This window comes from Onychomys torridus, chromosome 23 (genome assembly GCF_903995425.1).
Source record: "Onychomys torridus chromosome 23, mOncTor1.1, whole genome shotgun sequence".
Taxonomy (NCBI): Eukaryota; Metazoa; Chordata; class Mammalia; order Rodentia; family Cricetidae; genus Onychomys; species Onychomys torridus.
In genome coordinates, this window is record NC_050465.1 from 43,083,229 (window position 1) to 43,111,090 (window position 27,862).

Here is a 27,862-nt window from a genome sequence, read left to right on the forward strand (position 1 = left end):
ACACGAGCGGGTCCAGGTCTGGCTGGGTGGTAGAGCTCTCCGGGCGTGTGGCGGTCCCCGACGCTGAAGGGGCGGTAAGTCGGCGCCGGTGAGGCCGGCCGGGCCGCCGCGGCCTGCGGAGCCCGAGCCCTCCTCGGCCGGTTCCCTCGGCGCCTCCAGTCCTCACTCCGCGGCGGCTCGTAGAGCCCGGAGAGCCGCCGGCTTGGGATCCGGGCGGTAACTTCCGGTCTGCCCTTGAGGTCGCCGCTGGGCGAGGGGTTCGAGCCTCCAGCTTTTCAGGTCAGTGCCCCGAGGGCAGGGGTCTATAGGTCCCCGTGCCCGGTCTGTACCGGGTCTGTACCGTCTGCTGGCGCTCCGAGAGCTCCGCAGGGATGCTCTCTCCCGGGCGTGAGCCTCCGCCCAGCTCGTTCAGATCACAGAACCTAGAGCTCGGCTTGGATCTGGGTCGCTGTCTAGACGAAGGATCTGATGCAGGAGAACTGGCCGTGGGATTCCGTTTTTAGAGGAGGGGAGACACGCTCGCCGGGCGAGGGCTGCGGGGTAATAATGATCGTCCAGCCCCATGCCAGGTCCCTCACCTCCGTTAGCTCAGTAGTCGCTCAGGACGAGGGACTTAGCCTTTATTTCCTGTAACTTAATATACTTGGGGGTTGAGACTTACAGATGTTAAGGTCCTAGGGATAAAATGGTCGAGCCTGGACACCAAAACAGTCCGAACCATTGCCCGTAATGTTTTGGTGTCTCTATCGCAACTCACCCTGGAACCATACCCCCAAGGGACCTGGTTCTGGCTCCCGTTAATGCCCCTTGGTGAAGTCATTGATGTAGGGGGTGGACTGGTTAAGGGAGGCTCTTGATTCTAACACAAGCATTTGGATGTGCGATAACGCCGTTTATTAAATAAGGGACTGTGTCGATCAGCTAATTGGGAAGGAAGGTTCAGCTGAAATTTAATTTTTTTTTTTTTTTTTTTTTTTTTTTTTGGACTGAGAGTATTCGAAAGACAGACTTGGTTTTTGTATTTGGTTCCCTTTCAAGTGTGTTAGAGGTGACAGTTTATTGCTCTGTGCTTTTATAGTCTTCTGTCTATGGGATAGTAATCATGTTTGATTTTATTTTCTGGTCTGGGGTTATTTATTGCTTGTGTTCTTTTGGGTGTAGTTAACCTCTTTAGGTTGGAGTTTTCCTTCTAGTATATAGGGCTGGATTTATCTGTAAACAGATATTGCTTAAATTTGGTTTTATCATGGAATGTCTTATTTTCTCCATCTATGGTGATTGAAAGTTTTGCTGCATATAGTAGTCTGGGCTGGCATCCACGGTCCCTTAGAGTCTGCAAGACATCTGTCTAGGCCCTTCTGTCTTTTAAGAGTCTTCATTGAGAAGTCAGGTGAGATTCTAGTAGGTCTGTCTTTTTATGTTGGTCTTTTCCCTTGCAGATTTAATATTCCTTCTTTGTTCTGTCTGTTTAGTGCTTTGATTGTTATGTGTCAAGGGTGCTGTCTTTTCTGGTGCAGTCTATTTGGTGTGCTGCGCGCTTCTTGTACCTTGATAGACGTCTCCTTTTGGTTAGGGAAATTTTCTTCTATGATTTTGTTGAAAATGTTTTCTGTGCCTTTGACCTGGGTTTCCTTCTCCATCCTCTATTCCTATTATTCTTAGGTTTGGTCTTATCACAGTGTCCCTGGATGTTTTGTGCCAATTTTTTAGACTTAACATTTTCTTTGACCAAGGTATCTGTTTCTTCTATCATGTCTTCAATGCCTAAGATTCTCTCTTCCAATTCCTGCATTCTGTTGGTGAAGCTTGCCTCTGGTTTCTGTTAAAGTTCCTAAAATTTTAATTTCCAAATTTTCATCTGTTTGGGTTGTCTTTATTGATTCTGTCTCCACTTTCAAGTTTTGAGTGGTTTTATTCATTTCCTTCCACTGTTTGTTTGTATTTTCATAGATTTCTTTAAGGGATATTTCTTCATTCCCTCTTTAAGGATCTCTGTCATATTCATAAAGTCCTGATAGGTGTGGCCACTGGGGGTTCCAGGTAAAATGTGTTTCTGGATTTTGGGAGCTGACACTTAGGAATAGAGATGTGCTGGGGCGGGAGGGGGCGGTTAAGATTTCCACAGAAGGGAGGAAAGTGGGGTGTTTGACCAAAATCTGTTTCTTTCCCAGGAATCAGGGCAGATAGTGAGGAGAGGCCACAGCAGAAGGTCTGCTGCAGAGCTGGGGATGAGACTAGGCTATTGGATTTGGGAGCAGAAGGAGAGGTGAAGGTCTGCAGTTAGCCTTCCTGCTTCCTTGCTGTTTTATATTTTCTTTTGCCCAAAACTTTAGAAGAATTGAGCTTTAATATTGAAACATTCCTGTGGACATGTTCCCTGTTGCAAAAATTCCCCCAAGCCATCTTCTCAGTTATTTGCTTGACAGTTATTTCCAACATTTGCTAATGCCTTTAAACATGACCATTTCAACATTGAGCAGATTTTTTTTTCTACTGAAAAGTTCTTCCATTTGTCCATATTCATTTCTGTCACAAATGTTTATCCAAGGAGCTGCTATGTGCCAGGCACGAAGAGTCAGTAAGAGTTCAGCAGCAGACAAATTTGACAGAAATCTGTGCCCCCACTGAGCTTACATTTCAGTAGAAGACTGGCGATGAATTATTTTGAACTTGGAAGGCTCGTTAGGAAAGTGACATTTGATCAAAGACTTGTGGCAGCCTTGCTCTAATCTCTGTTCCTTCCTGTGATGATGCTTGTGATGGTATCAGGCATGCCTAGATAAATGAGAATCTCCTCACTGGATTCTTAAATTCAGTCTGCCTGACCTTGTCATTTTCCAGCCTACTATAGGACCAGTTGCAGGATGTGGAGAATTGGAGCAGATGATCTAGCGATTCTTGTATGAACATGAAAAGAATAGTGAGGTAGTTCTGTGTACTCAGGGCAGATAGTAGGGAGCAGCTGAGTATCGGGTAGGTAGGTGCAGGTGACAGGGTTTATAGGCATATGCAGGTGGAAACAGGGAGGCTGGTGGAGGGAATATAGGTTTGGAAAGTTGGCCCCATTCAAATACATAGCTCAGCATCACTTGCACCTCAGTGAAGAGTTTTCTGATCTGTTTTCTCTGCCCAGACAGCATTAACCACTTCTAATATCTTGTGTGTTAGAGTCATTATTCTTGTCATATTGCATGATTATTTATCTTCCTGTTTTTGTTAGACTGTAAACCTAGAGAAAATAAATGTTTTAGTAGACATAGGTAATCTAATCATTTCCTGTCTGTTCTTCCAGCCCTTTACTGCTCCTTGAATTAATCATTTCTTTTGTACTTCCACTAAGCCTCTCTTACCCGTCTAAGGTTATACTTTTGCATAGTAGCAGAACAGTGTCTGTCTCACGCTGGATTATTCCTTCAATGACAGCAGGGACCCTATCCTGTCACCTGTCCCTAGTCCCTAGTGTCTTCCAGTTATATAGCACAGGTTTGAATGGAAAAACAAAGCAAAGTGTTTGTCTTTTTGGAATTCACTAGTTGTCTTCATTATGTAAATTCCTATTTTCAGGTTTCATGCAAAGGGCTTTGCAAATATTCATTCATGTACACACTATGCTCTAAGTCATCCTGGTTGCTCTTTAGAATGTATCAGTTGCCGGTTGACTTTTATTTTACTCTTATTAATCAGTATTGTAGTCCCCAGCCTTTCTTTTCCTTTCACTTTAGTGATGGAGTACCCAGTGATGGAAGTGGACTCTGGAATTAAGAGACGAGTGAAAGACAGAATTACAAAGACGAAGTTGAATGTTTCTCTTGCTTCAAAAATCAGAACAAAAATATTAAGTAAGTGCCATTCATCTTAAGCTTCACTTAACTTTTACCTTTCTGAAGAATTGATTCATTTAGTACCTTATTTTAGCAAATATAGAAAACTACTAAAATGTTAATTGGTACTTTTTCCATTTGATCTTTTTTCATGAAGTATGACAGAGCCGTACTTTTTATCTGGCTTTTAGCTCCTCCGCTAAATGGTTTTGCTAATTTACCCTTGGTGATAGCTGAATTGTAAGCAGTGTGGCTGGGGTGTCCCCAAGTGTCTACCTCTTAACCTGCAAAGACAGTGTTAACATGGCTTCTCTGGAAAAGAGCTAAACCAAGTAATAGATTTGACTTGGCATGCTCTGGCAGGTAATGAGTAATGTAGAGGTGCTTGACCAAGATGAGGTGTGATAGTACATGATTTCCTGTAGGCTCAAGCCATCAAGAAAGCATTATGCACTTTGGAAATGAGATTTTATGAGTCCTGGCAGTAAGATGTCAGGAAGGCAAACAAACAAACAAAACCTAAAAAAAACCCATGGAGGTAGGAAATTCCCCAGGATAAACGTTTGTTGTTCCCGCAGAGTGTCTAAATGGTTTATGTCCATGTTGGCTACATTGGGGAATGTCTTCCACAGTGACATTTTCTGCTGATGTCATACTCATGAAGTATGACGAGCCAAGACTCCTGAGTATCTTTAAATCATGACATTCTCCTATCAGGATCTGTATGTAGATAAATCTTGTGAATTAGCCATTTTCCCACCATGGCCATTTCCTCCTTCATTTGTCAAGACCATTTGGAAAACAGCAGGAAAATGTTATTCTTTTTAGCTTCTGGAAATCCTACCAGCTGTGGTCTGTTTCTCTTGGGTATGCCAAGGAGAGCAGAATAAGACTACTCTGCCAAGATAGTCTCCTGCTATGGAGTCGTCTTCTTTTCAGATTTCTAGACTTTCTCTGAATAGCTGAAAGGGTTATATTTAACAAAACTTTTTTCTTTTTAAAAGATTTATTTATTTATTCTATATATAGTGTTCTGCCTGCATGTATGCTTGCACACCAGAAGAGGCACCAGATCTCATTATAGATGGTTGTGAGCCACCTTCCGGTTGCTGGGAATTGAACTCAGTGCTCTTAACCTCTGAGCCATCTCTCCAACTCCAACAAAACTTCCTTTAGTGAGTGTGTTAGCTCATGCCTGTAATTCCAGCACTCAAGAGACCAAGGCAGGAGTATCACAGTTTTAAGGATAGCCTTTGACTGCATAGCAAGGCCCTGTCTCAAACGTGTGTGTGTGTGTGTGTGTGTGTGTGTGTGTGTGTGTGTTACACTGTGGAGTAGGTAGATTATTGGCATGTAATAAAAGGTAAATTCAAATTATGAAAATATAATTATGATTTAACTGTACTAAAGGGACATAATACTTCTAAGGTGAATATAACCATTAAATCCTCACTGAATTTCTTTGCTACCATTTCAGTAGTGATTTAAGTCATGTTGATATATTTCTTTTCAATAAAAAAGGTCAAGTTTAGATTGCAGGCAATTACTAGGAAAGGTATAATGTTTTGGATAGAGGTGAAGATCCCACAGGTCCTAGACAATCAGTCCTTTCATTTGAAGGTTAAGAAATAGTATTTGGGAGCATAGGTGATTTTATTGGGTTGTGGAGCCACAGAAAGCTCTGTAAACATTTCAGATTAGCTGCCCGAGCTCCTGTGGGTCTCCAGTGAGAGCTGGGAGGTCAGCTTCCCTCCTGCTTCTAGTCGAGGTGGGAAGTGGGGCGGATGACAGTGTCACAGCTACCCTGGACTGCTCTGTCAGCAATGCTGCCACTCTGTTCCCAGCTGCATGCCTCAGCTTTTCATCTGCTCCCTACCTTTTCTTTCTTCAGCTTCAAACTCTGGCTCTATTTTTTTTTTTTTAAACTAAACTTGTATTGCCTTTCTTTTCCAGTCATTTGATGTTTGTAAAGTAAATTGCATTTTTGTCTGAAATTGTTTAGTAAGGAATGTGAAATTGTATTAAAGGAATATAAAGTACAAGTTCAATATTAACTTTAAAAAATATTTTTGCAGATAATTCTTCTATTTTCAAGATATCTCTAAAGCATAACAACAGAGCATTAGCTCGGGCTCTAAGTAGAGAGAAGGAGAATTCTCGAAGAATTACTACCGAAAAGATGCTATTACAAAAAGAAGTAGAGAAACTGAATTTTGAGAATACCTTTCTTCGCCTAAAGCTAAATAACTTGGTATGGAAATTGTATTGTTTTGGCCTCTATATTAAAATAGAGTCTTTTAACTATATTGCTATAGAAACGTTAAAAATGCTTTTTAAATTCCAGTTGTAGAGAATTATTGAAAGTCAGTATGCCATGGAAGTCTATGCTAAAGGACAGGCACCTCTTGGTATTAGAATAGACATCTTAAATCTTATTCTAAATGCATGCTGTGTGCTCTACAAACCAGTATAACACCATGATCAACATTTGATTGCTTACCGTAAGCAAATCTTAGCCCATTCATACATTTTTACATGGTGAGCATAATTTCTCTAATGAATTGAAGAGGGAGTTCCCACAGTATTTCAGTTCTCCTTTAATCTTGCATTTCATTGGCTGCAAGCCAAGTAGCGTGGAGTTTGTAGTCCTTTCTTCTTTCTCCCAGCCTCCAGCTACAGACAGCAACGAGAGCTGGTATTTAGCCAAGTTGTAACTGTAGAGTTAGGTCTAAAATGTATAGAAATTAGTTTAAAATGGAAAAATGGCTGTAATATTTTGATGATGAAATTCGTATTACTGACCAACTATGTGATATACAAGTTTCCATGTGATATACAATAGTGAGACAACAGAAAAGTAAAAGAACATTTATAACTGATGTCATAAATGTTCACAGTATATCTGTGTGCATAGCTGTTTTGACTATTCACTACAGTAGCGCTTGAGCTCAGTGTGATCTCAATTGAAAAAATTACATGTCTGTAATCCCAGGAGTTTGGAAGCTGAGGCAGGAGGCTTGCCTTGGATTCAAAGCCAGACCCTGGTATGTAGTAGTTAGTTCTAGGCCAGCCTGGGTTACAGTGTGAGACCTTGTCTCAAAAAATATGAAAGCAGCAATTTATAAAACAGAGTCTTCTTACATTGATGCTATCCATAAATGTCTGCTATTATTATAACAAACTCCAAATCTTAATTAAAAGAAGTCTTTATTTTACCTACACAGAATAAGAAGCTTATAGAAATAGAATCACTTATGAACAATAATTTGATAACTGCGATTGAAATGAGCAGTCTTTCTGAGGTAAGTGAACTCGTGTGAGTAGGGCCATTTTGTAGCATTACTAAAGGTGGTTGGGATTAGTTAAACTGCATCTAGGTTAAGGGCTTCAGATGTGCAAAGAAATAACAGTAATCACGTATACGATATCACTTTTATAATTGGTTATTGAAATTATTTCATTAGAATCCAATTTTGATTTAAAATAATAGATTAAACAGCTCTTTGGAACATAATGACCCACCAAACAGATCTAGAAACAAAATCTTAATAGAAAGGTAACATTTCAAGTTAGAAAAGAATTTATTTTAAAATAAAAAGACAAATTAAAAATTTATTGGGGTGAAAAATAGAGGCAGATACTACTGTGTCTCAGTCTCTAAGATAAATTCTAGAAGATTACATAAAACAAACAGCAGACAGACAGAATCAGGATAGGAACTGACTTGGGGAAGTGAAGGAAACAGTTAGGTGAGATGTGGGAGAGACTAGCCCCAGGAGCACTGCTTAGCTGATGTTGTGAATCGTGGGGCAAGCCTTGGCATTGGTCCGTTAAAGTGTTATGTAAAAGCACGGTTTCCAGAAGGGCTTTGTTCCCTTTGGTGAACTCAAAGGTAGCTGGGATTAGAAGGAATAGTGAGAGTGGAGAGTGGATGGGAACAGAAGCCAGAGACTGGAGGTGAGCTTGGAATCTTGCTGGCCCTTTCTTGGGATTGTTATCCAGTAGACAAGCTTGGAGTCCCCTTTCCCAGTTCTTCTCATTGAAGTTGTTACCGACAGGAGGGCAAAGGGAAATACAGGCGTGCTTCTAACTCTGGGACAACATTTAAGAGTACAGGGTGAAGTCTCAAAGTTTTATTCATTAGTTCGTAGATGTGGGGATGGGTGGGTGCCCACATGCCATGATGGGTTGTAGAACGACTGGGAAAGAAGGAACAAAGGCACAGAGTGAACCGCTGGGGTCAGGTGGGCCATGCACGCCGATGGAGATGTGCCACCGGCAACCCAGAAACGGCACGAGGAGGAGGCAGGTTAGCTAGTCTAGGTAGCTGGCCTTTGGAGGGGAGCAGTCTCAGGCTGCAGTCATCTCAGACAGCTGATGCTTGCTGTATACACTGGGCTTAGCTAATGGTAAACATTCATCCTGTGTAGACGTTCATCCTTGAGTCGGGAAAGCTGTGCCATGGTTCTCCCTTGCCCTGGGGAGGCCTGGGCTGAGGCATTGTCCCGTCAGGAATGCACATCTCTCAGGACTTCATCCACTCCCACACCTTTGCCCACTGGGCCGTCTCCTGCTGTTAGACCATGGGTTGTCCTTTGCTGTTGCCTTGATGTTAGTGCAGAGTACTCTCCTCTCCCATGCCACTAATTTTTTTCTCTTTTCTGGACTATTTTGCATCAGTATACAAAAAGCTTATTATAACTTATCTTGAAAGCAACAACAAAAAATACATTCCACTTCTCAGCTACTGTCTCAGTTTTACTTTGAGAGAGTTGGTCTCTTGAATCCCACCTCTAGGCTTCTCCACCACTACAGCTCTTCAGAAAGTAAGCAGTGGTCCTAGTGATCCCGGGGCAGTTGTCGGTCCTCAGGCTGATTTAGGACTTGCAGGACACCACACTCCACAAGATCTTCCCACCTTTCTGTCTGTCCTTTCAGCCTGTTTGTTGGTTTCCCTCCCCAGCTGCTAAGTTTTCAGTGTCCAAGACTCGGTTCTGAGATTTCTCTTTTCTGTCTAGACTCATTCCCACTAATGAGTAATTTCATCAGTCTTTGTTTTAATTAGTAACATGTCCTGTAACTCCCAAATGTGTGTTTCCATGCTATATAACACATATGTAGTAGACATGAAGACATTTTGTATATAGCTGTAACTATCTGTGTGTGTGTGTGTGTGTGTGTGTGTGTGTGTACATTTTTATTTCTATTTATGAAAGTTTAGAAGGTTACTTAACAAAAATACCAGGAATGATTATCTTTATACTATACTTACTCAACTATTAAAGGCTGGGTAGCTCAGTGGGAGAACAGTTAGCTGGCATGCACAGGGTCCTGAGTTAATCCACACATACACAGTACAAGCATTGTTTTGTTTCTGTTGGTATCCTGCTATAGTTTACTATTTTGATGACAAGTCTGATAAGATAGACTATTTCTTACCATTGTTTTTGGTTTATTCAAAACTAGTTCCATCAGAGCTCCCTTCTCCTGTCAGCTGGCAAGAGGAAACGGCTCAGTAAACAGTGCAAGTCCGTGCACCTGCCGTTTGCAAGGTAACTGGTTCAAGCTCGGGTGAACACGACTGCATGTCCCTGCCTCAGAAGATGCTAGATCGGGCTTTGAGTGCTTTTAGTTAGTTACTCACATCCTAAAACCAGAAAAACAATTCGAGACCAACAGTGTGTACCATCACTTTGTTGAATTAGACATTTTCATAGACTTCCGTTTAAACTTGAGTGTAGTTACCTGGGCTAGACTGACCCTGGCGTAGAGCACAGACTCCATCAAACACTGCCAGTGTTCTCTTGCTCAGCCTGTAGCTGTGCTGCTCAGGTGGAAACGCCTTATGTGTGGTGTCCTGTTTAGGCTGGGTCTTCAGTCTGAGGAAACTTTGTCCTCAGATGCACATAAACCGAGTTTATCTGTAGTAGTTGCTACCTTGAATGACTTTGCTTCTGGCCTCTTTCCACTTTTAACATCATGTATACTGTACTGACCTCACCTGTGAGGTTAATTCTCATTTTGGCTATTCTCTTGTCTAAAGTCTCTTTTTTTGATTGATTTGGTTACAAGTCATCAAAGTACCCAGTTTCAAACCTGACATATTAAAACATAAATGTTGAGTCTGAGAGCTGTGCCATGACTCAGGATGGACGGCAGTGACTGGAATCTTTCCATCTGCTTTTTACTCAGTGTCTCTGGTATATGACTTGCTAAGTCTGATGTTGTATTTGTGTAAGTATTACAAGCTCTGTATATTGCATAGTGCATATGTAGACATGAATTGCCTAATGTAAAGATCTTGCATATGTGTGGCTATATGCATGTGTACTATTCCTTTGTATAGCAGAAAATTAGAAAGTGACTTCAAGAAGCATCAGCAGTAATTATAGTTGTCCATTGGGTAGTTCGGTTAAGGGGGACTTTGCATACATTGTAGTAGAAACATTAAACACAGAGACATTTAAGTATGAACTACTAGCTCTACCACAGGAGGAAAAGAATGCTCCTCTCATGTCACTGAGGTCACTTTCCATCTGCTCTAGTTTATTCTGTTGATGTATCTCTTGTCTGTACTCTTAACCACTTTGTGCCAGTACATTTTATTAGTGTATTTTTAAAACAGAAAATTGTATTGTCTGATACCTTTATTTTTTCAAGAATACATTGGCTGTCATGCATTTAGTTTCAAATACATTCAAATGCAGCTGGGTGTGTTGGTGCGCACCTATAATCCCAGCATTTGGGAGGGCGAGACAGTATAATCTCCATAAGTTTGAGGCCAGCCTGGGCTACAATGAGTTCTGGTCCAGGTTGTCTCAATAAACAAACCAGAAAACCACAATCAGAATGTTTACTTGCCAAACAAAAAATTTCATTGTATCCTTTAATGAAATTTTGTTTGAGATATTATATACATATTAAAGGCAGGTTTTCACAGGTGAACAGCATTATATGACTATACACAGACCCTGAAGAAAAAAAAAGGTTATCAGTAATCTCAGGTATCCCTTTAGCTTCCTCTCTATCCATCACCCAATGCCTACCTAAACATTCTGACCTTAAAACATCATAGATTGATTTTGTATGCTTTTTGGAATTCCTCTAATGATTGAAAAAAAAAAAAAAAAAACTTTTAAAAGGTATGACTTCTTTGGGGCTGTAGAGATGGTTCAGCAGTTAAGAGCACTGGCTGCTCTTCCAGAGGACCCAGGTTCAATTCCCAGCTTACAACTGTCTATAACTCTAAGATCTGACACCCTCATACAGACATACATGCAGGCAAAACACCAAAACACATAAAATAAAAATAAATAAATAAAATTTTTAAAAATATGACTTCTTTTGTGCAGCATTATATTTGTAAAAGTTATTTATATGTAGCTGTAAGTCACCCTTATTGCTATACAGTAGTCCAGTGCATCTCCATTCTTCTGCTGTTCTGCTGGCTTTCCAGTGTTGATCTGTAGGAATAAGGCCACCGCATACAGATTACAGATGTCTCCTGCTTGCTGAGTAAGTGGACATTCTACTTGGTATATACCCAGTTCCTACTTACCTACTTACTAAGGAGCAGGATTATTGGAGATGTATGTATGGCTTTAGGAGAGACTACCAAATACTTTCTGGAGTAGGATCCTAGCAGCAGTGTGTGAGCGTTCCTGTCCTATATCCCCAGTGTGTATGGTATTAAGTTCAAGTTTTCATTTTTACCTCCCTGATGACAAAGGAAGTTAAGCATTTGTTTATATGTGTTATTTGAATTGTGTTTTTTTTTTGTTTTGTTTTGTTTTGTTTTGTTTTTACTTTGTGTATAACAAGTATTTTTTACTTTCTGGCTTGAATTTTTTCTTTTTTATCTCCTTGGGATATTTAGATGAACAGGTCTTTACAAAGCCTGGTTTGTGTGTGTGCACGTGCATTGTTTCTTTCCAATGTTCTGATTAATACTTTCTGTGACCCTTTTTTGATCTTTATTGATTACAGAGTCATTATTCTATTTCCTACCAAAAGTGTATTATCTTTCCTTTCACATTTTTATTTTTAAGAATTATTTTATTATTTTTGTGTGCATGATAAGGAGAGAAAGGTGCTTGCTGTGCCACGGCATATGTGTGGAGCCAGAGATCAACTTCATGGAGCTAGTTCTCCTCTTGGATCTTCATGTGGGTCCTAGGGATTGAACTCAGGTCTCCAGCCTCATAGGTGCTTTATGGACACAGCCATCTCACCAGCACCCTCTATCCCAGCTAGATCTTCAGTCTGTGGAGGATTTGGGGTATGGTGTGAGGGAAGGACACGGTTGTTATCATTGTTTTGGTTTTTAGTGTGGAAATCTCATTGGCTTTGTACCATTGATTGAAAACACTGTCCTTTCCTAACCTAATGGCCATTCCATCTGTATCATACTGAGCTGACTGGATGGGTATAGAAGAGGCTGTTTCTGAATTCATTGTTCTAATATGTGGGCCTTCTCACTACCATGCTGCCCAAATTATTAGTTAGTGTTCACATAAGCCTTGTTTCAGTCGTGGTCTCTAATTTATTCATGCTTTCATTTTTCATTAATAGTATGACTGTTCTTGGCCCTTTGCATTTTGGAAGTAGTTTATCAATTTTGCATACCCACCCTCCAACCCCCCAAACATAAAGGGAGAGTTGGAAATTTGACTGGGAATATGTTCAGTTTGAGGAAAAGATATTCTATACAATTGTTTCATCTATAAGCATGATGTACTACTTGGTCTACTTAGCTATGATGTATGTTCTCCTTATGTTCTGTAGCTCTCTCTCTCTCTCTCTCTCTCTCTTTCTCTCTTTCTCTCTCTCTCTCTTTTTCTTTCTCTTTAGGTTTTTTGAGACATTGTTTCTCTGTGTAGTTTTGGTGCCTGTACTAGATCTCATTCTGTAGACCAGGCTGGCCTCGAACTCAGATCCACCTGGCTCTGCCTCCTGAATGCTGGGATTAAAGGTGTGTGCCACCACTGCCCAGCTTATGTTCTGTAGTTTTCTATACAAAGTTACTCCATATCCTAGGTTCTTTCCTACTTGCTTGATATTTTAGTACTGTGCTGAATGACTTTCTTTGTTTTGATTATTTGGGTTAGGATCTCATGTAGCTGAGGTTGGCCTTGAATTCCTATTCTTCCTGCCTCCACTGCTAGAATGCAGGAACTACAGACATGTACCAGGACACTTGGTGCTGCTGTTTTCTTCTTGATATTAGTTTGCAAAAATGCAGTTAATGTTCAGATACTGGCTTTGTTTCAGTTGAACTTGTTATTCTAACAGTTTGTTGGGGCTATTTCTTTAAATTTTCTATGAATATACTTTTTGTTATTTGTGAATAAGCATCATTTTCTTTCTTCTTAGCTCCCTAATTTGCAAGCCTTTTATGTTTTCCTTATTCTTAATTTGTTCACAGTTGGATAAAGTAATAACAGCAGGTATCTTATTGTGTTTCCATTGTTTGATATGATGTGAGCATTTGGATTGTCTAGATTTTGTCAGATTAATAAAGTTCCAGGCTGAGGCAAAATATCACAAGTTCAAGGCAAGCTAAAAGCTGGACAGAGTTATCTAAGCCCACAGTGGTTCGTTCATTACTCTGTGTGTGTGTAGCTGTGTGTGCACCACAGAGGACTTTGTACAGAGGTCACTGTGGGTTTTAGGGATCAAGCTCACGTCCTCAGACTTGCATGGCAGCCACTTTGACCCAATGTGCCATCTTACTGTCCCTAAACCTCCAGGTTTTTTGTCAAAACGTTTTTGATAATGTCCTATTTCTCTTACCGAAACTAAGGATATTCAGATTTCCTATTTCTTTGTCAGGTTTTTAACTTTTTGTTAAAGAATTCTTTCATTTCTCGTTTCTCAATCATCTAAAAAGTCAAATTATAGTGAATCAAGTGCAGCCATTCTGCACAGTAAGACTGTCTTAGAAGAAAGCAAAACACAAATTTCCTTTGTTTCTAGTTGCTGAGTCTCTTCATGAGCTGTTGAGTTAACCAAGTGCTTTTCCTGTTGCTGATTAAAAGATGACTTTTCTGTTAGCATAATGAATTTGGAATGTTCTTCTATTCATATACTGGAATACAGTGATTCGTTGATTATTATTATTAGTGGATGTATTTGTACACGCTATGTGTATGGGGGTGCAAATGCATGGCATGTCTATGGAGGTCAGAGAACAACTTTGTGGAGTCTCTACTTTTACATGGGTTTTAGGAATTGAACTCAGGTCATCAGGCTTTGCATGGCTAATATGTTTACCTGCTGGGCCATGTCTCTCAGTGATCTGTTTTTGAATATTAAGCCATAATTGCATTCCTTTTCTGTATCACAAAATCCTTATTGTTGTTTTAAAGGTGCTTTTGCATGTGTGTTATAATGATACATAATTTTAAAATAATTCATAATTTTCTTTTATTGCAATTATATTTCAGGTTCAGGTATTTGGATTATGCTGACTGATGAGTATTCTTTTCTGTTTTCTGGAAGTACATCATAAAGTATTTTTCTTTAAAAGCTTGAGAAAAGTTATCTAAGCCTATAGTTTTCATGTAGAGAAACTTTGAGAGTTTCTCATTTCTTTTAAAAATATCTTTATTATCTTTAATTATGTGTGCCAGTGCATGTGAGTGCAGATACTCACAGAGACTAGAGGCAAATCCTTCTGGAGTGGAATTATGAGCAGTCGTGAGCTGCCCAGTGTGGGTGGTAGGAACAAAACTCGGGTCTGCAGGACTAGTGAGCAGTCCTGTTCTTAACGGCCAGGCTGTCACTCCAGCTGCTATCCCATTTCTTTAATCATCCCTGTTTGGTTTATCGAGTGTTTACTTTTTTTCAAATAATTTTTACATTTTTTTCTAAATGGTCATATTACTGGCGTGTATAGTGATATCTCTTTCTTTCTACATAATTTTTGTAAAACATAGAATTTCTCATTTCGTTCTCACTTGCCTTAGGGTTCCATTAACTTCAGAAGATGATGAGGAGGAGGAGGAGGAGGAGAAGGATGGTGATGGTGGTAAATGGAAAACAAAGTGTAACAACAGAATTACATCAAAGACATCACCTGATATTACCTCTTCGGTATCAAGACAGTCTTTGTCCTTACAGCAGTGTACTTTGGAAGTATTACTTCCTAAGGAAGATAACCAGAATACATGTGCCTCAGGTTATTCAGAACATACTTCTAGTGTTGATGTTCTTCCTAAAGGTAAGATTGTTTTAAAAACTTTATCTAGTTGTTCATCAGATTTTCTTGAGGTTAACAATATCTAAAAAACTCATGAGCTAGTGTCTTAGTTAGGGTTTCTATAGCTGTGAAGAGACACCATGACTAAGGTAACTCTAAGGAAAACATTTAATTGAGGTGGCAGCTTACAATTTCAGTGGTTTAGTCCATTTCATCGTGGTGGGATATGGCAGCATGCAGGTAGACTTGGTGCTGGAGAAGTAGCTGAAAGTTTTATATCTTATGGGCAACAGGAAGTGAACTGTGTTACTGGGCGGTTTCTTGAGCATAGGAGACCTCAAAGCCCACACCCACAGTGACACACTTCCTCCAACAAGGCCATATACCTCCTAATAGTGCCACACCCTATGAGATTTTGGGGACTGATTACATTCAAACTACCACAGTTAGGTAGGTAACTTTTATTTGCTAACTTCTACCATTTAAAACTACTGGTAAAGTTAGAAACTATTGTTAGTCTAGAAGTAGTCTTCAAAAATGAGCAGGACTAAGCCTTTCATTTTGTTTAGCTTGTGATTTGAAAAATACTGTTACATTGATTTGGTCTATCTGGGGGTCTAGATGGATAGAGTGTCTTTTTCAAAATCATAACCAGTTAGTTTTGATTGTCAACCTGACATAATGTATGGAAGAGGCTCTCAGTGAGAGATTGTCTAGATCTAGTTTGCCTGTGGGCATGTCTGTGGAGGATTATCTTGATTGCATTGAGTTGGAAGACTTGCCCCTTGTGGGTGGCACCATTCCCTAGGTAGGAGATCGCAAACTGTTCAAGAGTAGAAAAGGCAAGCTGAGTACAAGCATGCATCATTCACTGCTCTCTTCTCTTGAATATGGATGTGACTGTCTGCTTCAAGCTCCTACCACTTTGCCTTCCTAGCAATGATGGACTATAACCATAATTGTGAGCCAAATGAACTCTTCCTTAAGGAGTTATTGTCTGTGTATTTTGTCAGAGCAACAAAAATGAAACTGATAGTGCTAATGAGCTTGAGTAATGACTTAGTGAGAAAACATGATGACACATCTCATATACATGGTCTTCCTAATTGATAATCCTGTGATGTAGTCTATGGTACTTACATATTTGTTACAGATTTTCAGACTGGACTATGGAACCCTAGCTGTTACCTAGAGTGTGGCATTTTTCATTTCCACAGTCATGCTGATAAAAATTAATTAGAATAATTGGAGTACTCACGTGTCACATTTTACATCTGAATCCATGGAAAATTCATACTACTGAGCATTCACTCAGCCTCTGCCCCAAGATTAGAATGGAGTATATCCCACAATGGAGCCATCACTACTTCTAGAGCTAAAGGAGACCAGTAAACTCAAATAACAGCAGTAACCCGATAAGGCTAATTTTTATCAGCATGAATTCTGAATAATATAATGATCTGAGAAGAACAGATTCTCGGAAATCTTCTCTGTGAAAAAAACTAAGTGTGTTTTGTTTACTGTAGCTTAATACTTTATATTTCTTTATTTTGCAGAAAGCCATTATGACTCAGATCAAAGTCCCAAGAATTCTCTAAGTGAGATGAAAACTGCCCCATCTACCAGCCTCAGAAGGGAAAAGCCATCACTTAGTAATGTGACTGAGAGGAGGAAGCACGGGTCTTCACCTGCAGAGAGTCTGTATGTAACAGATTTAGATCACCAACAGATTTCAGGTCCAGGATTCAATTGGAATAATGAGATTAATGGTTGTGCTAGTGAAACCAGTAGTAAAATACAAAAAAATCCACAGTGCTTTCCGAACTTAGCTTCTGAGTCTGCCAGCGCCCCCAGTGCAAAGCACGTGGAGATAGTGCAGAACACTGATGACTTGCAGTTACAGAAAACTGTGTACGAAAATACTGACATGGATTTAACTGCTAGTGAAGTAAGCAAAATCATTACAATCTCAAAAAGCAATCAAAATCAGAGTAAGAAAAAGACAGATTGTGGAAAAGAAACTTTCAGAAAAGTGAAAGATCCAAGCTCTGAAAAAAGGAGAGAAAGATCACAGAAAAAATGTAAAGGGAGTTCAGAAATGGGTGCCAAGGAAAAGATTGAAAACAGACCAGAACGAGGCTCTGTTGTCCTAGATGACAGAGAGGATTCAGAAGATCCGAATTGTATTCCCAGTACTGAACAGCCATCTCAGGCAAGCATGCTGAAGAAAATAGCCCTCCAGAGCAGCTTGGATCAAGAGAACATACACACTAAAAAGAGGAAGCAAACACATATGACAGACGAGCAAGAAGAAACATACCCTTTCTCTCAATGTTCAGTCAAACTCCTTCAAGACAGTAAATTGGATCAGTGTTCGAACATCCTACATTATAATAGAAATAAGCCTTCTCGACAGACATTTGTGATTCATAAATCAGAAAAAGATAGCTTATTTCCAAGCCAAAAGGATGAAGAGACCAGTTCTGAAAACCTACAAGTTGCGAATGAATTTCATATAGCTGATCTTTCTACCAAAAATAATGAAAATGTATGTGACTATGAGACCCAGACTATGTTGGACTTGAAAAAGTATGTCAATGCTCAACAAAATCAATCCAAAATAGATAAGCCGAAGCAGAAAATAAACCGGAGGACAAAAATAATTTCTAGCATGAACCAAATATATGACGATAATGATAAAGATATTCATGTTCTAGAAAAGGCTAACTTTCCCCTCCAAACCCAGGTGACTAAAGAGACCACCTATGGAAACATAGAAGCTTCAAAAGAATTTGAAGCACCTCCACTTTTCACAAGAAACAGTGGAAACTTACATGACTGTAAGACCCAGAATATTCTGGATTTGCACAAGCAGATCACTAGTAGACACGCTGCTCAGAATGAGTCCCAAATTAGCAAGATCCCTAGGCAGAAGGTAAATCGCAAGACAGAAGTAATCTCTGGCATGAATCGTTTTAGTAATGACAGAGGTATTCATTGTTCAGAAAAGGATGAGGCTTTCTTACCTCAAAAGGATAAGGACATCCCTGGAACCTTAAAAGACTTAAGTGAGTCTGAGATGCCTGCTCTTTGTGACAAAGATACGCCCCAAACATTCCATAATATGCAGCCTGCTTGTCACAATGATTCAAGAGTAGGTAAGAAGCCCAGACAAAGGGCACATCGAAAGACAGAAATAATTTCTAAAATCAACCAAACACATGAAAATGATGGAGGAAGTGTACATGACCCATTAAATAAGGAGCTCTGTCAGAAGGTTAATAAATCAGAAAGTGTTTCCCAAATGAACCAAATATATGAGAATATTAATGAAGATGTGAATGCCTTTCAGAACTATATCAAAGATCAAAATGTTAAGAATTGCTACTATGGAGAAATCAATAGTAATAAAGAGGAAAACTGTGATTCAATTCCAGATCTTTGCGAACTAGTTAAAAAACAAAGGAAAGAATTATCAGGCAGAGCAGAGAACATTTTGACAGGCAATAAGAACAAAGGTATTTTGCAGTTAACAGATTCTCCACAGAAGTCTGTCACCTTAGAATCTGGATTGCACCACGATACTAATGAAATAGATGCTGGTCCTGGAGAACCAGCCAACCTGTCCAAGAATCAGAAACAAAGCACTGTGGGTTCACTGGGAGATGCCTTCTCTGTGGGTGTGGCAAAAGGAGGAAACCACCCAGCCAAAAGAGATAATAAATTGACATCCAAATCAAAGAAAAGAAAGACCCCCCTAGACCTTTCTTCAGATACCCATGGGGTTTTGACAGGTGATAAGAACAAAGGTATTTTACAGTTAACAGATTCTCCACAGAAGTCTGTCACCTTAGAATCTGGATTGCACCACGATACTAATGAAATAGATACTGGTCCTGGAGAACCAGCCAACCTGTGCAAGAACCAGAAACAAAGCACTGTGGGTTCACTGGGAGATGCCTTCTCTGTGGGTGTGGCAAAAGGAGGAAACCGCCCAGCCAAAAGAGATAATAAATTGACATCCAAATCAAAGAAAAGAAAGACCCGCCTAGATCTTTCTTCAGATACCCATGGAGCGGTGGAAATAACACCCACCAATGACCACACAAAGTCAGTTGACTCCCAACAGACTGATAAGGAAAACTATTTGGAGAATGAAAAAATTGCCAAGAGTAAACCAGACTTTTACACAAAGGTGTTGAAACCTTTATCTCAGATACATTCACCTAATATAAAGAATTCTTCCTTGGACAATATGTGTGAGAGTTCAGTACCTTTGAGTATTTCTTCTAGTAAAAATCTGATGATGGAAGACAACTCTTCCCTGGAGAGTGTGTGCAACTTCCCTGTAGGTGATGGTGCTCATGGAAAGATAAAGGAGAGGTCTCCCAAGAGCTGCCGCAGAACACAGAAGTCGGGAATAGGTAGGCCAGAGGTTTAGAATTCGATTCTCTTCACTTAACTAGAGATGTATTTTCTATTGAAATGGGCACTTTTGCAAAAATTTTAGAACAGGATATGACTGTACGTTTAGAAACAGAAGAAATGAAAGTTTTGTACATTAAGAAAGTAACATTATCTTCAGCATTTGAAATATAAAACCTGATTTAGCTTTTACTGCCAAGTTATCTAATGGCTTTAGGCAGATAACGTCTCTCTTGATGTGTTTGAAGGGAATTGAATGTTTTAAATGCATATAATAGGGAATTGAATTTATTCCATGTAAGACAATGGCAAATTTTGTAAGGTGGGGCTTGCTCCAGGGGCATACATTCAATGTGATCAGAGCAGGATTAAGACCAACTCCTTTTCCTCAGTATCCATGCATATAATTGTAAAGGTTAACAGATACAGTGTGTGGTAAGTCGTTTACAAAGCAGACATTAAGCTAAGAGATAGTGTGAAATTTTGATTAGAGGAAACTGCACAGATGAAATCAAGTAGGAAGCATTTTAGACTAATGGATAGGTAAGACTTTTAGTATTAGTGTTTACTTTTGTTTAACCCTGGTTATTAAAATAATAGTTAGTGTAAATAAATCAAATCAGGAGAGAAAACCCTCTGAGAATGGCAGTCACCATTTACCATATATACACAGACTTGAATCTATGAATCTTTAAACATATACTTGATGTCATACTTTATATAAAACTACTGATCCCACTTCTTCCTGAATGTCCAGTCATAAAAATGTTCTTTGTCATCAGAGATTTCATAACATTAGACATTCTTAAGTAAAAGTTTTTCTACTTGGGACCAACATTTCAGTGTGTCTATAGAACACTAGAATTTTTAGGTTAAGGCTAATCTAGATCAAAGGGACCCAAGGTAAAAGAATTACAAGAGTCTGGGTGGTAGAATATGTTAAAGGAATAACTCATCTTTGTCTGCCTCAAGGTGATTTCACACACTTTGTAACCAGAGCTGTATGTGTGAATGAGTATGCAGAGTTTGGTGTGGGTTCATGAGGAGTTGGACCATGAAGAGCTTCTGTGATCTTAGAGCTAAAGTATTGTAGGCCTTATAGTCAGGCAAAGGTGAGGAGCTTTCATTTGAGAAAATACCTTCTGTAGGCTAATCTGTAGGGCATTTTCTTGATGAATGATTGATGGGGGAGGGCCCGGCCCACTGTGGGTGGTGCCACCCCTGGGCTGGTGGTCCTGGGTTCCATAAGAAAGCAGGCTGAGCAAGCCATGAGGAGCAACCAGTAAGCAGCACCCCTCCATGACCTGTGCATCAGCCCTGCTTTCAGGTTCCTGCCCTGACTTCCTTCAGTGAGTGAGGGTCAGCAAAGTAAACCCTGACCTACCCAAACACGACATCAGTGAAAACCCTAAATAAGGCAATTGGTTTGTTTTACATTTCAGTCCCTTTCCCTCTCAGAATTGAATTTTTAAATTTTAAAATTTGTTTTCTTTGATTGGCGAACTATATTTATTTACTTCATAGTTATTTTCACATCTTCATGTATGCTTTTACAAGTATTTGTGAAAACATTCTTTTTAGGTAGAGAACCATTCCAGGACTTGGTGGGTAGCAGTTCTGTTTCAAGTGGCACTGCTGACCCTGCGAATGAGTCGGAAGTGCAGTCTGCAAAGATGATGAGAAGGAAAAGACAGTGCACGCCCCTCAACTTGAGAGAGCCCAACCTTGTGAGGCAAGTGTGCCAGTGCTTGTTCGTGTGCTGTGAAAACAGTTTGCCTGGATTAGTGTTGCACACTCCGGAATACCACTGCAACAGTGTAACACAGTATGAACTTGGGAGAGAGGAAATCAAAATGAACCTTTGTTTTTCTCCTTTTTCTTTTTGCTCTGGTTTTAAATTATTGTTTTATTTAATTTCCATCTTACTGTTGTCATTTTAAAAACTTTAATTGGTAGCTGTAATTTTTCAAATGTGTTGAATACAATTTACCAACCACTGTTTTCATTGCTATTACCCACATTTATTCCCTGCATTGCTCCCTAGAATTTAGTGTGGTTTATATTTCCTTTGGTCTCGAAGAGAAACAGTTGCATACACTAGCAAAGACAGACTTACTCGGTTTACCCACTCCTCAGCTTCAGTAGCTATCAGCACTGTGCTGTATTTGATTCAGCTGTTGTGCTTTTTTTTTTTTTTTAATTTATTTAACTTTATTTTATGTGTGTTGGTATGAAGGTGTCAGATCCCCTGGAACTGGAGTTATAGACAGTTGTGAGCTGCTATGTGGGTGCTGGGAATTGAACCCAGGTCCTCTGAGACAGCAGCCAGTGCTCTTAACCGCTGAGCCATCTCTCTAGTCCCAGCTGTTGTGGTACTGAGTGATTTCATTCATAAAATACTTTTATATTTGTCTTTAAATAAGAAGATTTTTCTGGGGTTGGAGAGATAGCTTAATCAGTAAAGTGCTTGAACAAACATGGGGATCTGAGTACAGATCCCCAAAAGTCATGTACAAGTCAAGCCTAGCCACATGTACCTGTAACCCCATGATGGGGAGACAGCAGGGTCCCTTGGAGCTCTGAGAGTTCTGGTTCATTCATTGAGAGACCCTAGCTCAGGGAGTATCAACTGAGGAAGACATCTTGACATTGACCTCTGGCCTCTATACACGCACGCACACACGCATGCACATATACTCGCACACACACTATACACACACACACGCACACACATACACACACACGGGCACACACACACACTATACACACGCATGCGCACACACACTTGCACACACATGAACTTCTTAACAAAGTTACCACATTAGGATTCGGCAGGACTAGGGTTATAGCTCTGGATAGCTTGCCCTGCATGCATGAGGCTTTAGTTCACAAAACTATCAATAAATTCTTATTCTTCTAATAACTGATTGATTCAAATTTCCTTGATTACCATAAAAATACCCCACTGACTTTACATTGTTTTGTTTAAAAAAATCTCATGTTTTTAAGGTTAAGTCATAAAAATCAGTTTTTTCTCAAAATTCTCAAATCTTATTTTATACAAACATTTTCTGTAAGCTAGAGAAGATCATCACAAAAACGTCCTTTGCATTATTTCCATGTTTGCCCCTTTTGTAAGACCTTGCTGGTTTTGGCTGGCATTTCTAAGCAGCAGTCAGCAGGTGGCAGTACTACAGGGGAGGAGGGTGGAGGGGACAGAAAGGACCAAGGGGTCTTTACAGCCTAGCTCTCTTGAGATGGACAGTAGGCCCTTTGGGGGACATACTATGTATTTCCCCATTTTAAAGTGTATAGAATCATGGGTTTTAAATATTCACAGATAAGGATGCAGGGCGTAGTTCAGTAGAGAAGCCCTTGCCTGTATATACAAGTCCCTAGATTCAGTTCCGAACACCACCAAAGAAAACCCTTCCACATATGTGTACAGCCATTACCACGATCAATTTTAGAACATTTCTTTACCTAAGAAAGAAGTCCTGCATTCCCATACTTCCTAGTTGAAAATCCAGTACTGTCCATCTTTACTTCTTTATTCAAGTGATTCCAACTTTGGTATACGGAGCCCCTTCAGAATAGTTTCTGACTTCCTCAACAAGACTTCATACTCTTCTGACATTTCATTACTTTCTCACACCACAGATGTTCTAGGGTCATCATAATGTTTTTCCTTTAATGCATGTTTTTCCTCATAATGTATGTTCATGGCTAACATTATGTAGTAGTACCAGTCTATTTCTACACAATATTACCATAAAACTAGTCACTCACAAAAAGCACCTATTTATTATTCCTCAGACTGTAGGCATGGCTTAATTCATGTTGGGCTTAGGGCTTTGTAACACTACAGTCAGGGTGTCAGAGAAGCTGGTTCTAGAGCCTCTCCCAGAAGACACTGTTGGTGGGATTTCCTCTTCTTGATATTGGCCATAGATTGTCCACTTCCTTGCCACGTGAGCCGCCTACCTCCCAACAAGGCGAAGCCCGCCAGCGAAATGATGTTTTAGAATGCAATGGGCTCTTAGAAGTGAGGTATCTCTCCCCCTTGTCACTTTATTAGTTAGACACAAAGTCACTGTCCCTGCCCATAGTCAACTGGAAGGACTGAAACAAGGCATGAGTGCCAGTAGATGGGGGTTGTAGGTGGTGTCCTTGTTGAAGTCGTCTGTCATAGGGATTATAGTTGGGCCCTCTCACAGATAGCACTAGGAAGCATATTTATGTGTATTAACCCACTATTATGTGACAAAAGTTTTCCTGGGGTATGTGGTACACATATCTATTCACATCAGATAGGAAACCCACAACAGAGGGATACCACCAAAGTCCAACTTGGTGAACCAATGAGTTTCATTGGGGTGACTTACAGGAATGTGGGTGAGGGGTTACTCACAGGAGCAGAAAGGACTCAAAGACAACTGTATCACCAGTGCCCACCCCAGCATGGGAACCTAGAGCTCACTACACAGCCTGCAGGCCACTCAACAGGTAGGAGAGTGTCTTTCAAGAGACTCCAGTCTAAAACTCTTCCAGGTAGCTGATCTGGTCTTAGAGTCTTTGCAGCTTGGCTCATCTAAGAGTCTTCTTCAAAGCCTAGCTTCCTTCCATCTGAGGAGGACTCTCAGCTTTTATTGCTTACTATAGTGTGGTGGTTCTCAACTTTCCTAATGCTGCGACCCTTTAAACAGTTCCTCACGTTGTGGTGACCCCAACCATAAAATTATTTTCATTGCTACTTCCTAACTGTAATTTTGCTACTGTTATGAATCACATTGTAAATATCTGTGTTTTCCAATGGTCTTAGGCGACCCCTGTGAAAGGGCCATTTGACCTCCACCCCAAAGGGGTTGTGGCACACAGATTGAAAACCACTGCTCTATTGAATCTGGTCAGTTTCAGGGACTTCCTGAAGCAATTTTGAGTTATTTACCTTCCTGTTTAAGGAACCCACAGGATGGAATGGTCTACTCTCAGAGGAAACTTATGCAACATCCGCATACACGTATACTTTTATATTTCTGTATGTATTGTGTGTATAATAAAGCCATGATATATTAGAGTTGATCTAGTACCTCTAGTTTTAATTCAGTACCACAGGGTTCATTTTAGCATTCCCCTTTGTTTAATTTGTGATTTCTCAATCAGTGAGAAGCCTGGTTCTCATTATCTGAAAATATTTACTTGTTTGTTCAATTCTAGTACATAATTTCATAATTATTATCCCATATTCCCATTAGAACCACTTTACCACCTGGGTTGATATATAATTCTTTGCCTTAGATTAGATGGTTTCATAAACCAGTGAGGTTCAGGCATACTGCCTCTCTTTGATGGTACCAGTGTGCATTCCCAGCAGCCCTCCAATAGAGCACTCTGCACCCCTAAAGGAATGTACTCTTACTTTTTTAAATTTGTGCCAATAGTAGGTGAAAAATACTATCTTGGGACTGTTCCATTTGCACTTGTGGGGGGCACTTTCCCTAGGTTTACTCTATCCTCATCTCCTATTTTTTCCCTGACCCATCTTTCTTAAACTGAAAGTCCTGCAGTGAAATCTATGTGTCGTTATGCCCCCATCTGTCTCCTCTGTCTAGTCTTTGTTTCAGAAAGATAATTGCTCTTTGATTTAATATAAAAGTCATGATTATACGTTCACCATGGATTATGGATTTTACTGTTAAAATGCCTTCTTTTGATCTTCAATGCTTTGCATCTTAAAAGGTCAAGATTTTTAAATTCTATTTGTCTCATCTTCCTGATAACTCCTGTATTCTAGTCCTCATGTGTGCGAGTGTCTAGTTGAAATGGACACATCTACAGTATTCTGTTTCCAAACCAAAACTGAAAGAAGAAAGTGACAGCTGGGTTGTCCTCATTCAGTATTTGTACTGAAGTATACTGGGATTTTTGTTTAAAATTTATCAAGTCCAGTTACTCCAAGTGTTAGTGTCATTGGCTCTGGAGATGAGTTACAGAAGAGAAGGGATCCTGTTCTCCTGCGAGCCTTTTCTGCCTTTTTAGTTTGAAACTATACAGGTACATTTCATCCAGAAACATCCACGCTTACACCTGTGTATGGGCATGCGCACACACAATGTAGAGAAGAGGTACACCACCACCTGTAGCACTGTGGAGGATGGGTCAGCCCTCTTTCTGAGAAAATAAGAACGTCCAATGAAATACTGAAATGAAAAAGTAAACTGAATGTACCTCTTAGCTAATATGAATGTAAAAAAAAAGACTCAGCTCAGAAAGAGGTGAGAAGGAACCCCTTTAAAGAGGTAGGTGGACCAGGAGCTGGCTTTTGCCTGAGGGTGCCTGTCTGGCTAGGGGAGGCTTATGATCCTGGGGCAAAATGGCTATCCCAGGGCTTGGCTGAAATGAAGTCTAATACAGATTCTTTCAATAAAGCTGAACTATCTCAATAGAGCAGCAAACTAAAAGTTTGTACTAAAAGTAAGTTCCCACCGGCCTTTTTCAGCCCTTGGAAATGACTCTGGTCCTGAACTTGGAACAAACATTCTGAGAATTTATAATAGAAACCAAGCCCTTACTCTATTTCAGCTGGAATCTACTATGTGGAAAGTTTAGACTTGGAAGTGAGGATACAGTATAAGAAGCCTATGAACTGTAGTTTTCCTTTTGTTGTGAGAAGCAAAGTCAGTATTTCTGGAGGAGGACACCTCAGTCTCAGGCCTCATGTATTTTCCATGGCTAATGTTGTGGGAGAAGTAAACAGCTAGCTCTCAGAAGACGAAACAAGCAGCCACAGACTTCAGCCCGCACAGGAGTGTTTGAGGCTCCAGCAGAAACAGCAGCTGCAGCAGTGTAGAGTATGCAATGAGGGCCTGTGGTCCCAGCTGGGAGAGGCTTGAAGGTAACCAAGATGCTGAATGACAGTAGCACGTCCCAGAAGCCCAGGGATGCTCGAATCTCTTTAATCTTAACAATAAAAACCCAGATTCAGATACTAGGGTGAAAGCTGAAAGATCAGAGAAGCAGAGCAGCAGCCACTAGAAACTTCTTAGCTCTACAAATCTTCAGACCGAATGGGAGGCCGAGATCCTGTCTCCACCCTCATTGTATTCCTGCTTCCTGCCTCCAAAAGCTGGGATTAAAGGTGTGTGCCACCCCTGCCTGGCCTCTAAGGTTAACTAGTGGCTAGCTCCGCACTCTAATCTCCAGGCAAGCTTTGTCAGAGCACAAACAAAATATCACCACACATGGTGTGGTTTCTTGGAGCTAAAGGGACCTAATGTAGATAAACCCAAGTACTGTTCTTAGGACTACAATCATAGGTGCTAAAAACTATAGAGAATCAGGCCTCCCTCCTATCCACGTGACAGAGCTGTGCTTTAAGGAAACTGCTTACTAGAAATAATGATTGTCTTCTCGGCTCTTCACAGAAAAAAATGATTATTACTAATCTTGCTTTTTCTTTTCTCTTGCAGCAAGATGAGAAGATGAAGTAGATATGGATCCTAGTTTTTCTAGAACAGAAGCATAATTAGGATCAAGACGTGAAACATGAAGAAGTAATCTGTTTTGGTTTTTACATGAAGATGTTTTCTGTTTTTTATTTTGGGGGGGGGGGCTCTTGTGGATTATTGCTTTGTCTTTTCTTACATCGAGGTGTATGCGCACAAAATAGCCATATTTCAAATGGCAAACTTTTTTTAAAAAAACATTGGTATTACATAACTTGTTAATTTAAATTTCTACTGAATATCATTTAACTATTAACTATTTTCCTTTTACCAAATAAAATGTGTCAATAAATAATTTTGAATTGGTTACCTTGTATACCAAGATATCTTGTTTTTTGCTTTTGAGCCATTCGGTATACATGAAGATCAAAGAAGGTTTGAAATAATCTGTCCTGGCCTGTTACCGTTTCCCCTTGGCATTCTGCTTTTAGAAATACTTGTTAGGTGTCAGCTTTTTTTAATAACTTCAGCTGTATGTAATCTTACAGCTCAGGCAGTGGGAGCTGTGACGGTTAATATCTGCAGGATCTAGGATTATATAGGAGACAGGTTCTGGGCATGTTGTGAGCGGCTTTCTATAATGAACATGGGAAGAGCAGCACCATCCCACAGACTGGGGTCATACATGAATGAAGAGGAGAAAGCGAGCTGGGCACCAGTGTGGATCTTTGTTCCTGACTGTGGGTGAGATGGGATCAGCCACCTCATTCCTGCTGCCGTCCGTGCCTTCTTCTCCATCATGGTGGATTTGACCCCTTCACACTGCAAACTGAATAAACCCTTAGTCACTTAAGTTATCTTTATCAGGTATTTGTTCCTGCAACCAGAAAAGTCGCTAATACCCTAGTTTTCCAGACCTTATTTAAATTGTAGTTTTTTTAAGTATATGTGTATTTGTGGGTGCTGCGAAC

General features: G+C 40.1%; 1 protein-coding gene across 2 annotated transcripts; it reads left to right on the forward strand.

Annotated features, from left to right (window-relative positions):
* Positions 1–27,235, forward strand: Sgo2 (shugoshin 2). Of its 2 annotated transcripts, none has more exons than XM_036172710.1 (9): positions 1–279; positions 3,723–3,839; positions 5,897–6,072; positions 7,046–7,123; positions 9,288–9,373; positions 14,789–15,042; positions 16,578–19,445; positions 21,028–21,178; positions 26,916–27,235. In XM_036172710.1, exons 2-9 carry the CDS (start codon positions 3,725–3,727, stop codon positions 26,929–26,931), a joined length of 3,744 nt encoding a protein of 1,247 aa, XP_036028603.1. In that variant the 5' UTR covers positions 1–279; positions 3,723–3,724; the 3' UTR covers positions 26,932–27,235. The 2 variants fall into 2 exon arrangements, with proteins under 2 accessions (XP_036028603.1, XP_036028604.1); XM_036172711.1 differs by lacking the exon at positions 1–279 and adding an exon at positions 487–540.
* Positions 27,236–27,862: the final 627 nt, after the last annotated feature.